This window comes from Patagioenas fasciata, chromosome Z (genome assembly GCF_037038585.1).
Source record: "Patagioenas fasciata isolate bPatFas1 chromosome Z, bPatFas1.hap1, whole genome shotgun sequence".
Classification (NCBI taxonomy): domain Eukaryota; kingdom Metazoa; phylum Chordata; class Aves; order Columbiformes; family Columbidae; genus Patagioenas; species Patagioenas fasciata.
In genome coordinates, this window is record NC_092560.1 from 18462646 (window position 1) to 18475462 (window position 12817).

A 12817-nucleotide genomic window follows, 5' to 3' on the forward strand; every position below is an offset into this window, starting at 1 on the left:
ACTCTCCTCTAATAAGAAACAAGTGAGTAGTTGTGGAGCTGAAGGCAAAAAACACATTTAACTTTCAAATTAAAGGAAAGATGTTAAATTAGCTGTGAGACATAAAAAGAAATATGAGTAATGTTGAATGGAATTTTCAATTACTCCTTCTCCGTCATCACCAATACAAGAAATATGAAGTCTTTTGTTACATCTGAAATGCTTGCTAGGCTTTCTGCTAAAGCTCCTAAGCTACCAAACCTGTCACGATAAGAACTATATTAATACAGAACAATGCTATTCCTATTAATGCTTTTATTTTTTTTTTTTCCCCTGGGAAAAAGTGAGGGGAGTGAAGAAGACATTATAGGAGTTGATTTCAACTGACATACTCTAAGAACAGAATTCTGACAGACAGCGCTTAAGCTTTTAAAATTATTATCTGATTTCAAAAACGCATGTGAATCGTTCTGTTAGCATGTTCAGACAGTTTGCCTATAAGATTACTTACCAGCTTTATATGCTAAAGAGTTCGTAGGTGGCACAGACTTCTTGTAACAAAGGTATACACTGGAACCCCACTGGAAGACAAAAGTTTCATCTTAGAACCAGATAAGACGACGACAGACAGCAGAGAAATCAAGTGTAAGGATTTTAACATACCCCCACTTAAAAACAAAGCAGACATTTACATAAAAAGAATTACGGTATAAAATGACTGTCTCACTGCTGAGTGCATATAAACCATGAAATCAAGAATTCACCCTTCTCACATTTTTTGAGATTACAGGATTTACATAAAATAATCATACCACCACACTACTCTTTGACTTATCACAACAGAACAACAGGGAAAAGTAAAGCAAATCATTTGCAGCTTCACATTTACTTGGTTATTTAAAATGATACTTTTATAGGAACTCATCAGTGGAAGCGAAATTCTAAAAATCATCACTTGAACCTTTTATCGTACTTCTATAAATTTGTTATTTTCATAGTGGCTTTTGCAGTTTGTCTGAGTACTCTGTATCATTTGAAAAAAAAAAAAAATAATCACTTCTTTCAGCCTGAGTAAACTAAATGCAAAACAGACTAAATAAAAGCACACTGAAAAAAAAGTACGTGAAGAAACTGTAAGCACTAATTATCATTCTTATACACCTTAGTAAAATAAGCATTATTAATAACTAAGTAAGAAGTGTTTGTGATGCATCCCAAGTGTCAGCATCACCAAAAGAAGAAAGGGGAAAAAAAAAGTCCATCGCATTACTCCTAAATAGTACCTGGACATGAATATGCAAACTGAAGAAGTGAGTAATCAGGATGAAGTAATTCCTAACACAAAGGAAATCGGAGCGACAAAACCTACAAAACTGAAGCCTCTCAGATGGTACATAGAATGAAAGAATTATGATATAGTGACACAACAGAATTACAACAGTGCTAAGAAGAGTTCAAAGAGATACTTCTTTACCTTCAGGTTTGTTTGTTGAGTTAAAAAATAAAATAAAATTTAATTAAATTAAAAAAAAAAAAAGAGAGACTCAAGCTTTTAAATACTCACCATACCACAATTTAAATTCTTATCAACTTTGCAAAATGTATGAGGAGGGGTTTCTCCTTTGCTGGTAACAATAACACAGATATCTGTCACTGCCAATGAATTTTGAGGTCGTATTGGAGGAGCCCTTCGGTACGTGATAAAAATCCGCTGAGAAGAAGCTGAGCTGTTGTTAACATTAGCACAACGACCATAAGGAGTAGCTTGAATCACCTCACAGCCTGAAATGATGCGCTCCTTCCCTTCATACAGAACTCTGCAGACAGGAAGGAAACAAAATATTACATGCATTTAAATATATGAGAAATTAGTTGGACAAATTCACACAAGTTGTCCATCTTTAGCACCCTATGTCATCATTGCAATGTTCTAATGTGTATTTTGAATATTGTCTTTTAGCATGCACAATTTGAGGCAAAGAAACAATTCAGAAATATTTAAATATTATAAGAAATCTCTCTGGGAACTTACAAATTACTCATCTTTAAACTGTAATATGCAAATATTACTGTTTATTCTGATTCCACAGAACAAATGTGTATCTTGTTGTAGTATTGAGGACCTATGTGAACTACAGTCCTGAAATACTTTAACACAGCAAAGAAATCACATGAGCTGGGAGTATATTTCTGTATTTATTATGTAGCTAGCAGGTTGTCAAATAAATTCATTCAGCTAGTTCATGGAGGACAACTTTCTTGACTTCAATAATGATTACAGTTTAAAGCATCTGACCATCACACTTCTGCTACATTTAAAACAACACATAACCTCATGTTCAAAACCAGTCTAATACCAGTATTTCCAAGTTTAATCTACTACCTACTGTTTCAAGGTATGTAAAGAGAAGGTACATGCTACTCAAATTACTTCTAAACTAATAATCTCTCAAAGAACACGTATTGCGCCCTTTTTATTGGGTTACTTGCTTCATAAAGTTAAAAAGCAACCAACCAACCACAACAACCATCACCACCACCAACCAACCTACCAGCAACTACAATGGCAGCAGCTCTGAGGCCACCTTCATTATGCATAAAGAGTTTACATTAACTTTTCACATTGCTGTCTTACATTAAACAGAAAAGCAGATTAACAGAGCCATCTCCAATGGAAATTTCAGTTCAATTTTAGTTTCAATTTCATGCATTCTAAATCCAGGAATTTAAAGTTATTCTAAAAACATCTGCCAGCTGGCAGCTTTTGAGAAGGGAAACCATTTTAATCAGACAATTCCCACAGTTCAATCTAATAAGTTTACAAGTATTCTTAGAAAGATACTTAAAGACTGAAGAATCTCTTAGTTGTGCAAATACATCTAAGAGTTAAGGGGCTGACCAGAGTCCAAGACTGTAACAGTGGGGTCACTTCCTATTAAAGGCAAAAAGAAAATGAAAGCGACTCTCATCCCTACCTGCTATTTACCAGCAGAAGTATCATAAAACCACACCATTTCCTGACTTTGTGCATAGTATTGAATTTAAGAAAACAAAGAAACAGAAGAAAACCACCACATATGGATCGCTCAGGCAATTATTTTAATAATTCTGATGAAAACATTCAGAAGTGATGCATGAAATATTTAACATTACACCTGATATATGCAAAGTCTTCTCTGAGACAACATGTTTACTCCTACTCGTCTCAACTTTCCAGTGTCTGCCTTTGATTAATTATTATCCTGATCAGGATAAGACTTGTTTCTGCTTTTATGAGCTTATACTTGGCCACCAACTCAAGTACATCTTATTTGTTACATTATTCTCTCAACTTCAGTAAAGTTTCATTTCAAGCAAAATGTAACCTACAGTTCCCTCTAGATGTTACATTCTTACTTCCTAAGGAAGACCAAAAAAAAAAAAAAAACCGAACAACTGTCTTTGTAAGGCTGTTTCACATTTTACATGTAAGTCCTGCCACAATCAGTTTTACTGATTTAAAGGTACACTTCAACACTTCAGGTAACACAGTTTAGAAAATATAAATACTATATTCTTAAAGCACAGAAAACTCTGCTTCTGGAAAATCATTTCAACATAGGCAGACTGTTGCAAACTGCATTGTGTGGGTCTCCTCTCCAGCTTGATTTCTCCTCTAGGTCCAACCTCTTACAGTCCTAACACAAAATAACTCTTTGTAATAACTCCTCCTTTCTCATTTAAGAGAAGCCAGAACACAAGCATTGAATAATAAAGGAACTAAAATAAATATACTAGGCAGTAAGAGGGTCAGAGGAGAAGTGTTGGGTCAAGCTGAGGGAAAAAGATTGACTTACCTTTATTTCTACTGGCACAACTATTATTATTTGTCTAAACAGACAAATGATTAGTTTTACCACCCTAAGCTGTTCCAAACACTCAACTGCAGCTCTCACAGCGGTTGGACTTAAGGAACAATGGAAGATGCTGGCTGTTGAGAACATCTTCCGGTTTGTGTTACACTTCTTTAAATTTGAGTTCACTTTCGTTTTTGAAATGCATCTCTAGCAAGGAAAAACAGTTGTTCAACTGATACTACTGCAGATATTTTCAGAAACCAGGTATGTTGAATGAGGTGGTCCTGCGCACAGAACCTCTAGCCAAACTAAAGCTTCCCATACTAATTAAAAAAAAAGTAAACCAAAGCAAACACCGCCCCTCAAAAAAAAAACCCAAACCAAACCGAACAAAAAAACCCTCATATACATAAAACCCCAACAAACAACAGCAATATTTCTTTATTTACACAAGTTACCTAACCTTCCCATTAGTCATACAAGAACCTCTGCTTCAGACAAGAAGCCTGATATTCTTTCCTTGATCTTCTCTACAGTAAGCGCTAAGAATTGTAAAACCACTTACACTTAAAAAGCATTTTCCTGTCAGGTTTTCTTCCATTACAGAAACAAGTGCTGGAGCTCTCCCCTATTCCTAACTCACGGGCAAAACAAAGAGAGGTAAGATCTTCTTCCAAAGTCTCAGCGCACCTAAACCAAAACAAATCTCAAGTATCAGTTCTTGCCTGTTTCTGGAATATTAGCAAAAATATTGGGCAGAAAAGCAACAGAATGTCTCGTAAGTGAATTATTTATAGACATATACACTTAAGATACTACATCTTACAGCTACACAGGAAAAGGACTTCAGAGATCTCTTGTCCTATGATCAAACCTTTATGCTTCTGACTCCAAACAGCCATGGCAAATGCAACATCCAGGAGCACAGCACATGGCTTAACTGTTTGCAAGTGAGGGCCTGCAGCAGGACATCACTCCAGCATCTTACAGAAACTTCAGCTTAAGAACCAGTATCTTACAGAAACTTCAGCTTAAGAACCAAAGGAAAAACAGGAAGGAAACAGGATGGAAGGCACGGAAATACAGAACACAAGGACAGTAGCAGGGAATCAGTACAGTGCACCCCCATTTCCCCTCTTCCTCCAAACAGCATTTGTTAACTAGTTTCCATAAAAATAGGTCAGAAAGAAATGCACACACAAATGTTTATCAAGAATTATCTGAATGCTCAGACTAGAAGATAACTTGACTTCATATATTTATCAACAACCTTGACAGAAGAATTTGGCACTTTCAAGTGATATACTCTTCCTCCACCTACTAAGTCCACTCAGCATGTCAGCTGACTTAACGGTTCTTTAATTAAAAGAGGAGACAACAGCATAAACTAGCCTTCAGAATGTACAAGCATCTCTTGCCCAAACTCCACTTTTATTTGAACACACTGAAATTCACAAAAAATAAAAAAGGAAAGCAGAAAAAAAAAAAGCAGCTTGCTCTAACCATCTCTGGCATCTAGTTGCAAAACAGCAGAACAGCAGGGGGAAAACATTCACATGCATCGTTGCTCAGAGAGAAAAGCCTGCCACAATTTGTTAACTGTGACATCCTAACTAGATCTGTGTGAAACAAAATATAGAATAAATACTAGTTGCCAAATACCAGTTTTCCACCAATAGTTCTAAAAGGTGTCCTGTTAAGGAAGTCTTTAGCCAGCCAATTACTTACCTCTTTGTTTATCAGGTATTCCCTTTCTAAAGTTGTGGGAAACACAAAAATAAACTTGTGCTATAAGAGTCACTTCCACAAAGGCACACACCAAGGATTAATGGTTTAGGAATTACTTTGATGAATCACTCCCTCTATAATTTCTTCCTTCTAAAACTTAGTGAAGCTTGACATATCATTCAAAGAATAACTTCATACCGCAATTTCACACAGTCAAATCCCATTGTAACAGTTACCTCATCTTGCAGTGTCAGTCACAGACATGAGAAAAGACTATTTTAAAAATCACGGTTTCACTGAACATTATTAGGACACAATTTAAATGATGGAGATGAAGTGAAATTGGAATGTACGAGGTTAATTACACAACTTGAACTATAATCCTTCACACAGAGATCTTGCCACATAACTAATTTAATTACTCAGACCATCCCTGGAGGTGTTTAAAAGGCATTTAGACGACGTACTTAGCGACGTGGTTTAGTGCTAGAGTTAGGTCATGGTTGGCCTCTATGATCCTGACGGTCTCTTCCTAGCAAAATGATTCTATGATTGCATTATCATTTTATTCCTGACTGGACTCTACCTGTCAGTTGGCACTCAAACTGAAGGTCGAAAGTGGGATATGCAGGCATTGTGCCTGATGTGCTTGAACTTATAAATGAAGATAACTAAATTTATTATAGCTTACACATAGACGCATATTTTTACTTTACTATTTATGTGATAACTAAATGAAGAAAAACATATGCCTTATTTTCCCATCATTGTAACAGTTCTCTCCACTCATGCTCTATTTTCTCCTTCTCATTACATTCTCAGTAATTCTACAATGTCCTTATCCAACCCAGAGAGTTAGAAGTGCAATTTAGACAATACTGTAGCACTGCATCAGTTATTACAATAGCACAGACTATAATATTTGTCACCTCAAGATCTTGGGAGATTTTGTGATCTTGATCCTGAATACTTACATTAAACTCAGTATCCTGTAAGTAACAAAATTAGTTCAGAGCTTCCCTGTCAAGTTTGCCTCCCGCATTTACTAAGCATTGAACTTAAAGCACTGACTCTATATAAGGTCTTCAAACATTTAGTTGGTGCCCAACAACAGAATGGGGGACAACGGGCACAGACTGAAACGCAGGAGGTCCCATCTGAATATGAGGAAAAACTTCTTTACTTTGAGGGTGCCAGAGCACTGGAACAGGCTGCCCAGAGAGGCTGCAGAGTCTCCTTCTCTGGAGACATTCAAAACCCACCTGGACACATTCCTGTGTGATCTGCTCTGGTGAACCTGCTTCAGCAAGTGGGTTGGACTGGATGATCTCCAGAGTTCACTTCCAACCCCAACCATTCCATGAAAACTCTTTAGGAACTCGTGCCTCAGACATCAAAGAGCATAGTTTTTTAAACGGAAGCATGATTAGAGCTACCAAGAGACTACGTAACACAGTGTTTGCAACCAATCATGTCAGAACTTGTAAGCAACCCCATAAATACTCTGATCTGACAGTAAGGCAGGCTACAAGATTCTATGTAGCTGGATAATTTTAATATCTTTGTTTCAGGGTCCTACCATTTTAAAGTGATAACTTTTATGTTAAGCATTAAAGCAAATTCCACAAAGTCATAATTTTTGTCTTCTGAAGTCATCACTTTCAGATTAAGCATGTTTTATTTTTGGATCTGCACTATACCATTTCTATAAATTCATTTTGTACTATTCTCTCACCTTTCATAGAACTGGAGTAAAGAACTTAGTTTCTCACATTTGATTTGCTCGATCTCTCTCTCTCTATATATATATACATATGTATATCATATCTTTTAAAGTTAAAACATTATCACTCACTTTAGAATGACAAGTTCCCTAGAAGACTGACACTTTTTTCAACTTATTTCAGAAAGAAAATACTACATGGATAAATACCATAAGCAATATAGATTCAAACACAATGTGGTTTTGAAAGTTTTATCACTTCTGTTTTCATCATCATCTACGAAGAGTAAGATTTGATCATCACTGAAGGAGGAACTGAATTGTTATAGAAATCTTACCCAATGTCAGTAAGAGGTGGTTTGTCCCGGCCTCTCCTGTAGCAAAGAAAAAGTTCAGGACTCTTTAGACTTCCATAGTTCAAGTTGGCTTGAAGGGCTGTAGGGGTGGCTTCAACACAGGTGTACCCCTCCGGGACAGTTTCACCAGCTGATTTAATTATCACAGCAATGTCAGTAATTGGTGCCTTTGGACCAGTTGACTTTGTTTCATGTCGGCTTATTTCTTGGTCCAAGAGGGTTGCAGTATCTGTATCAGTGAGCCCTGCCACCACAAAATAGTCAGCCACTCGTGGACCTTTGTCTTCTATCATGGTTATGTTAGTACTTCCTAGAGAAAATAAAGAGAGAGAAATAAAACACTGCTTTCAAGCTAAATATCTTCCCTCAAAAAGTATGAGGATTTAAAATCTTTAAAGAAATTTTTGCAAATAAAAGAATTCCTATACAGAGATCTAATGGAAGTTCTAGGGAAACTCCAAAACAAACTGATTTCTGCTGCTCAAAAAGTTAGTATTGTTTGTAATTGGATTTCAGTTCTAGCACCGTAAAAGTCATGTTTTAACAGAAGGAAGTTTAAGCGAGATAAAGAACAGAAGAACTCAACACTCCTACACAGAAAATTGCCCGGCATTAGCTATCAGACCATTCAAGCTCTTCACAGCCTATAAATTAATGCAAGTACATCTAAGAAAAAGCATCTATATTTTTCTGTCTCTGGTTAGGGAGTAATTTGACTACAGAATCAGTAGTTTATCTTCTGCACATTTCACCCATTTTGTTTCATAATCCAGACCTAAAAGTGAAGTCTTGAGACATTCAGCTGGCAGCTGTAACATCTGGAAGTCATTTACAAAAATCACACATCCAAACCCACATTTCATCAGCTGATCAGGCAGTACACATCACTGCTCAGCTGCACATTCCAGATCTGCTAAGAGTGTTCTCCCAGTGCCAGCAATGTTCACCAAGCATATGATTCTAAAACAGTGAAGCAGAAGTTTCTATAATATTAAAACTAGCTGATAGGCTATGCTCAAATATCACAAGCACAATTTCAAATACCTGATCTCATGAAATACCTATCTATTTAAAGGCTGAGTGAGAAACATTTAAGGAGTAGCTGCCAAGCAATAAACCTGAATACTGTTCCAGCCTTTCAGGGAATCCAGGGACTACGTTTTAGATCCCCACGTTTCCATCACCAGATTTCTAGGGATCCCATCTAGAAAGCTAACCAAGAATGCAAGTCTGGTTCCCATCTTTGGAAACCAGACTGCCACAGCTGCCAAGGTCCCACCTACCATGGAGTGGTTGTTCATGCATATTACTGAAAAATAAACGCACCAAAACTGAAAAGTTTATTGTATTTAGAATGTCCTAGACTGATAAGTGCAAAAACATTGGCCTCTGCTAACAGAAAGGTGATTTGGCACAGAAGGTATAATCCTGTTCCCTGCAACCTGGTTTCTCCTCCTGTTCTTAGCCTGCTCTTTCTTATGAAAATTATCTTGAAAAGGTATTTTTCACCTTCACACTTTACGAGACTTCTAAAACTTGTTATCAAGTGTGTTCTGAGTACTCACCTGAAGGAAAGATCAGTTACTCATCCTGCATGCTTACCAAGAAATCTTATGTTAAGATTATGCAACTAAGGTATTAACCACTATAATGCAAGGAACTGTAGCATGAGATGAAAGTAAGGAAAGGAAATGACTTCGTGAAAAATTGTAATACTTCTATACTCCAACTAACTCAATTTTGTACTTTCTAACACTGAAATGACAACTCGTCAAATCCTTTCAAACCTGAAATAAAAGTACCTACATCCCTTAAAAGACTCTTTTCTGCATTATTTGTCCACTATGCTTTTCACAACATCACTTCAGTGTTCTCTAAATACTCTGGCTAACAGCGTTTGTAGGGCAATCCATAAACAGAGATCCTGGGACAACACAGATGTGTGTGGCACCCCTGAAAAGGGGAAAGCCATGGAACAGCTACTCACATGACTGAGTTTTCAGACCTAAAATATATGGATGCCATGTCAACAGGAATGATAAAAGGTTTATTCCATTTGTCAGGTATTCAGCGCCTACGTCTACTGAAGAACAAGAAAATTATTCCAAAGTCACAGCTACTTGTGAAACTTCTGAATCACTTCCAACTAGAGAACCTGCAAGAGTTTCCCCTTTTTACTGTTACAAACAACATGAAATTAGTGATAAAGCCCTTTAGAGGTAAGCCAAGCCAGCATGAAATACAGGGGCAATGGCTACAACTTAACCTCATTGGTGCTTCTGTTACAAGGTCCCTCCCCATACTGCCACTGCTCATCCCTGCCTTCACTTTTGTCCAGGATTATAGGTTGTGCAACCACATAATGAACTGGAACAAGGAATTTCTTTGGCTGAACCTGGCAGAAACTGTTGAGTGTTCAACCAGAGCAGTTCTCCAACCATTCACTGTGCCAGCACGAAAGCAGCAGCAGTACCCCTCTTTCAGTAGCAGCACTGTCTGGCACTGGATTAATCATAAAACTGTGAAGTGTAAGACATTTCAGTCTGCCTCTTAGATGCTTGGACTTGTTCACAGAATTACGAAGAGGCAGAAAGAGACGCAGAAAGAGAGCAACTTCTCCATGCTCCCCTATAAAGAAAGGGAAGTCCTACACCAGAATATCTTGTAATCTGGAAAGTACTCGTTGCACCTGACATATGTGAAACCAAATTACTGGAACATGCTGCTAAAAATAGGAAAATTGTTCATATCATATAAATTCTTTTTTAAAAAACAAACAAACGAACAAAAATTCTTTGTTAAATGATCCAGCCTTTTATTACCTGCAACAGGTTCACACAGCTCAATATCACGTTCTCTCAATGAAGGATGAAAATCCTCACCCACATTTACTTCAAGCACACAGAGCAGGATATAAAACAGTAACAACAACAGCATACAATGCCAGAAGTCTCACAAGAGTTGGTATTTTAAATCCCAGTTGTAATTCCTGGAATTGTGCTAATGTTACCCTTGCATGTTTTTTAAAGTGAAGATTTAGGTTTCTTGGGTAAACAGAGGGACAGAAATTTAAAAGGATCTGAAAAATGAAATACTAAGATTTGGAAGGTTAGAATGCAAATGAAGAGTAGCCATTCCCAAATTTTTACCAGCAGGGATTGATAAGACTGTAGCAATCGGTTGCTAAGGAGCATACACTCATATCTATGATTTTGTTTTTTTCTTAGCTGTGCCTATGTTTTACTCCACAGAAACTCTGTGTAACATATGGCAGGCAAAAGTCAGAGTCACCAGACAATTCAGCTGAGAAACTTGGCGCACAAGCCTCTTATGTCAGCACAATGTTTAGTGAGTTTTTCAAAATGTTCCAGGTCACTCAAAACAGTCCCCTTGCTTTTCCACAAGGATAAGAAAAGTAAGGTTTCAAGTAAGCACTAAAACTCAGCTCTTCAATACCTTATTCTTCAGTTTCAGAAAGGTTTAAAGCAACAAGATCTCTCAGGAGAGACCTTAAACTAATCAAGCTTAATCAAGCTATGGTTATCTTCTTTAATGCAATAGCTTTATAAATGTAAATAGATGCTAAACTATAAATTAGCAAATAACCATCAAAACAAATGGAAACAACAGAATTCAGTTACTTCAAGGATACTTTGCTCTGTGAACTGCAGGAAAAAATAAACATCTGACTTGCAAGGGAACAAGATGAATCTATGGCCATTTTCCACTATTTTTGTGACACCTCACACAAGAATAAGTATGGACACAGCTCTTCCTAATAGACAAGGGAACCAAAATTCTTCTAAAGGATCTTCTATCATAACTTTTATTGCAGCAACTTTTCCCCACCATAATTTCAAGAGATACTGTCCTTCGACAGTTTTCTATGAGTAAGTTTCTGTAAATCATAAGACCAGTAGGAAAACTCAGCATTTAGAAGATATTGGGATTTTTATTCTAACACCCCATGCCCCTTTCAGGACAAAACCCAAATACAAAAAATATTCCAAAAATAAAAAGCTACCTTGGTGTTACATGATAAAAGTGCAGGATACATCAGAAAACAAAAAAACAAAACAAACAAACCAAAACCAAAACCAAAACAAACAAACAAACAAACAAACCTCAAATAAAAACAAACAAAAAACCCAAAATATACAAGTGCCATGAAACCTCCAAATCCATATAGATCCATAATGGCTAAGGAGAAATTATTTAAGTGAAGTTAGTTTTCCAATTCATCCATAGGCCACAATAGCAAAATTCGCTATAAGCACTTTAGGACCAAAACTATTTTTTAAATGAAAGACTAAAAAAAAGGAAAAAAAACGTCTTCAGAATAAAAGATGTACTTTAAAAATCCCCATGCTTTTCTGAAAGGAATTCCCACTGAAAGTAATTAGTTTCGTAGATGAAAAATCAAAGCAGCCACATGGACAACACTTAAAGGCTTAGTATGACTCGTTTAAGTCAAGACATCTGTTCAGCAAAAAATATGCAAGAGTGAAAAAAATACATTATTATCTCTAGTAAATGCCAGAAATATGGCAAAGCATTTTACTGTCCCACAGTCCATGTAGGGTTGATCTTCCTAAAAGTCAACAGCCTTTCTCACAGCCACAATGTAATTTTACAATTCTTTCAGAGTGTTCTATCAAAAATACAGCAACTAAGCTATTAGCTTCATGTAGTCCATAGCCCTTTCTTAAGAAGAGATTTCACATTGAAATTGCCTTGGGAAGAAAGTTTCCGTTCTAATAATAACTTTTATGAATTTTGAACAATTATGAAAAAAATACTACACTATTAGAAATTGCTTCAATTTATTGATTGGTGTCTAAAACACTGAATCGATTTGTCTTTCAATATAGCTAGACTGCAATTTCTTCTATTTACAGTTAGCTGAACCACAACAAAACAGTTGTTCTTGCAAAGACATAAAAATTTGCGAAAGGAAGTTACAAGCACCTGCCATGAAAAGGACAATGTAAGCATTGTCTTTGTATTTTATTTCATAGTTAAGTTGCTTTTGTCACATAGTTACAAGCTTTTCTTTTCCAAAATGGAGATGACTAATTTGAAGTTCTCAGTCTTGATTTACTCAGATCGTCACAGCAAAGGACTCCTATTCTTTAGATATATAAAAAAGTTTTCTTCTACATTACCTGCAAATCACAGAAAAATGAGACTTCTCT

The 12817-nt window shown here is 36.4% G+C and overlaps 1 protein-coding gene across 4 annotated transcripts in view; it reads right to left on the minus strand.

Moving 5' to 3' along the window:
* Positions 1-12817, minus strand: part of DENND4C (DENN domain containing 4C) — a 75036-nt gene that overhangs the window by 44225 nt on the left and 17994 nt on the right. For all 4 annotated transcript variants that reach the window (XM_065860182.2, XM_065860183.2, XM_071802586.1 and 1 more), the window contains exons 2-4: positions 7605-7932; positions 1544-1796; positions 491-560 (exon numbers count right to left, since the gene is read on the minus strand). In XM_065860182.2, the coding sequence (XP_065716254.1) occupies positions 491-560; positions 1544-1796; positions 7605-7915 (634 nt within the window). In that variant the 5' untranslated portion in view covers positions 7916-7932. The remainder of the gene's footprint in view (positions 1-490; positions 561-1543; positions 1797-7604; positions 7933-12817) is intronic.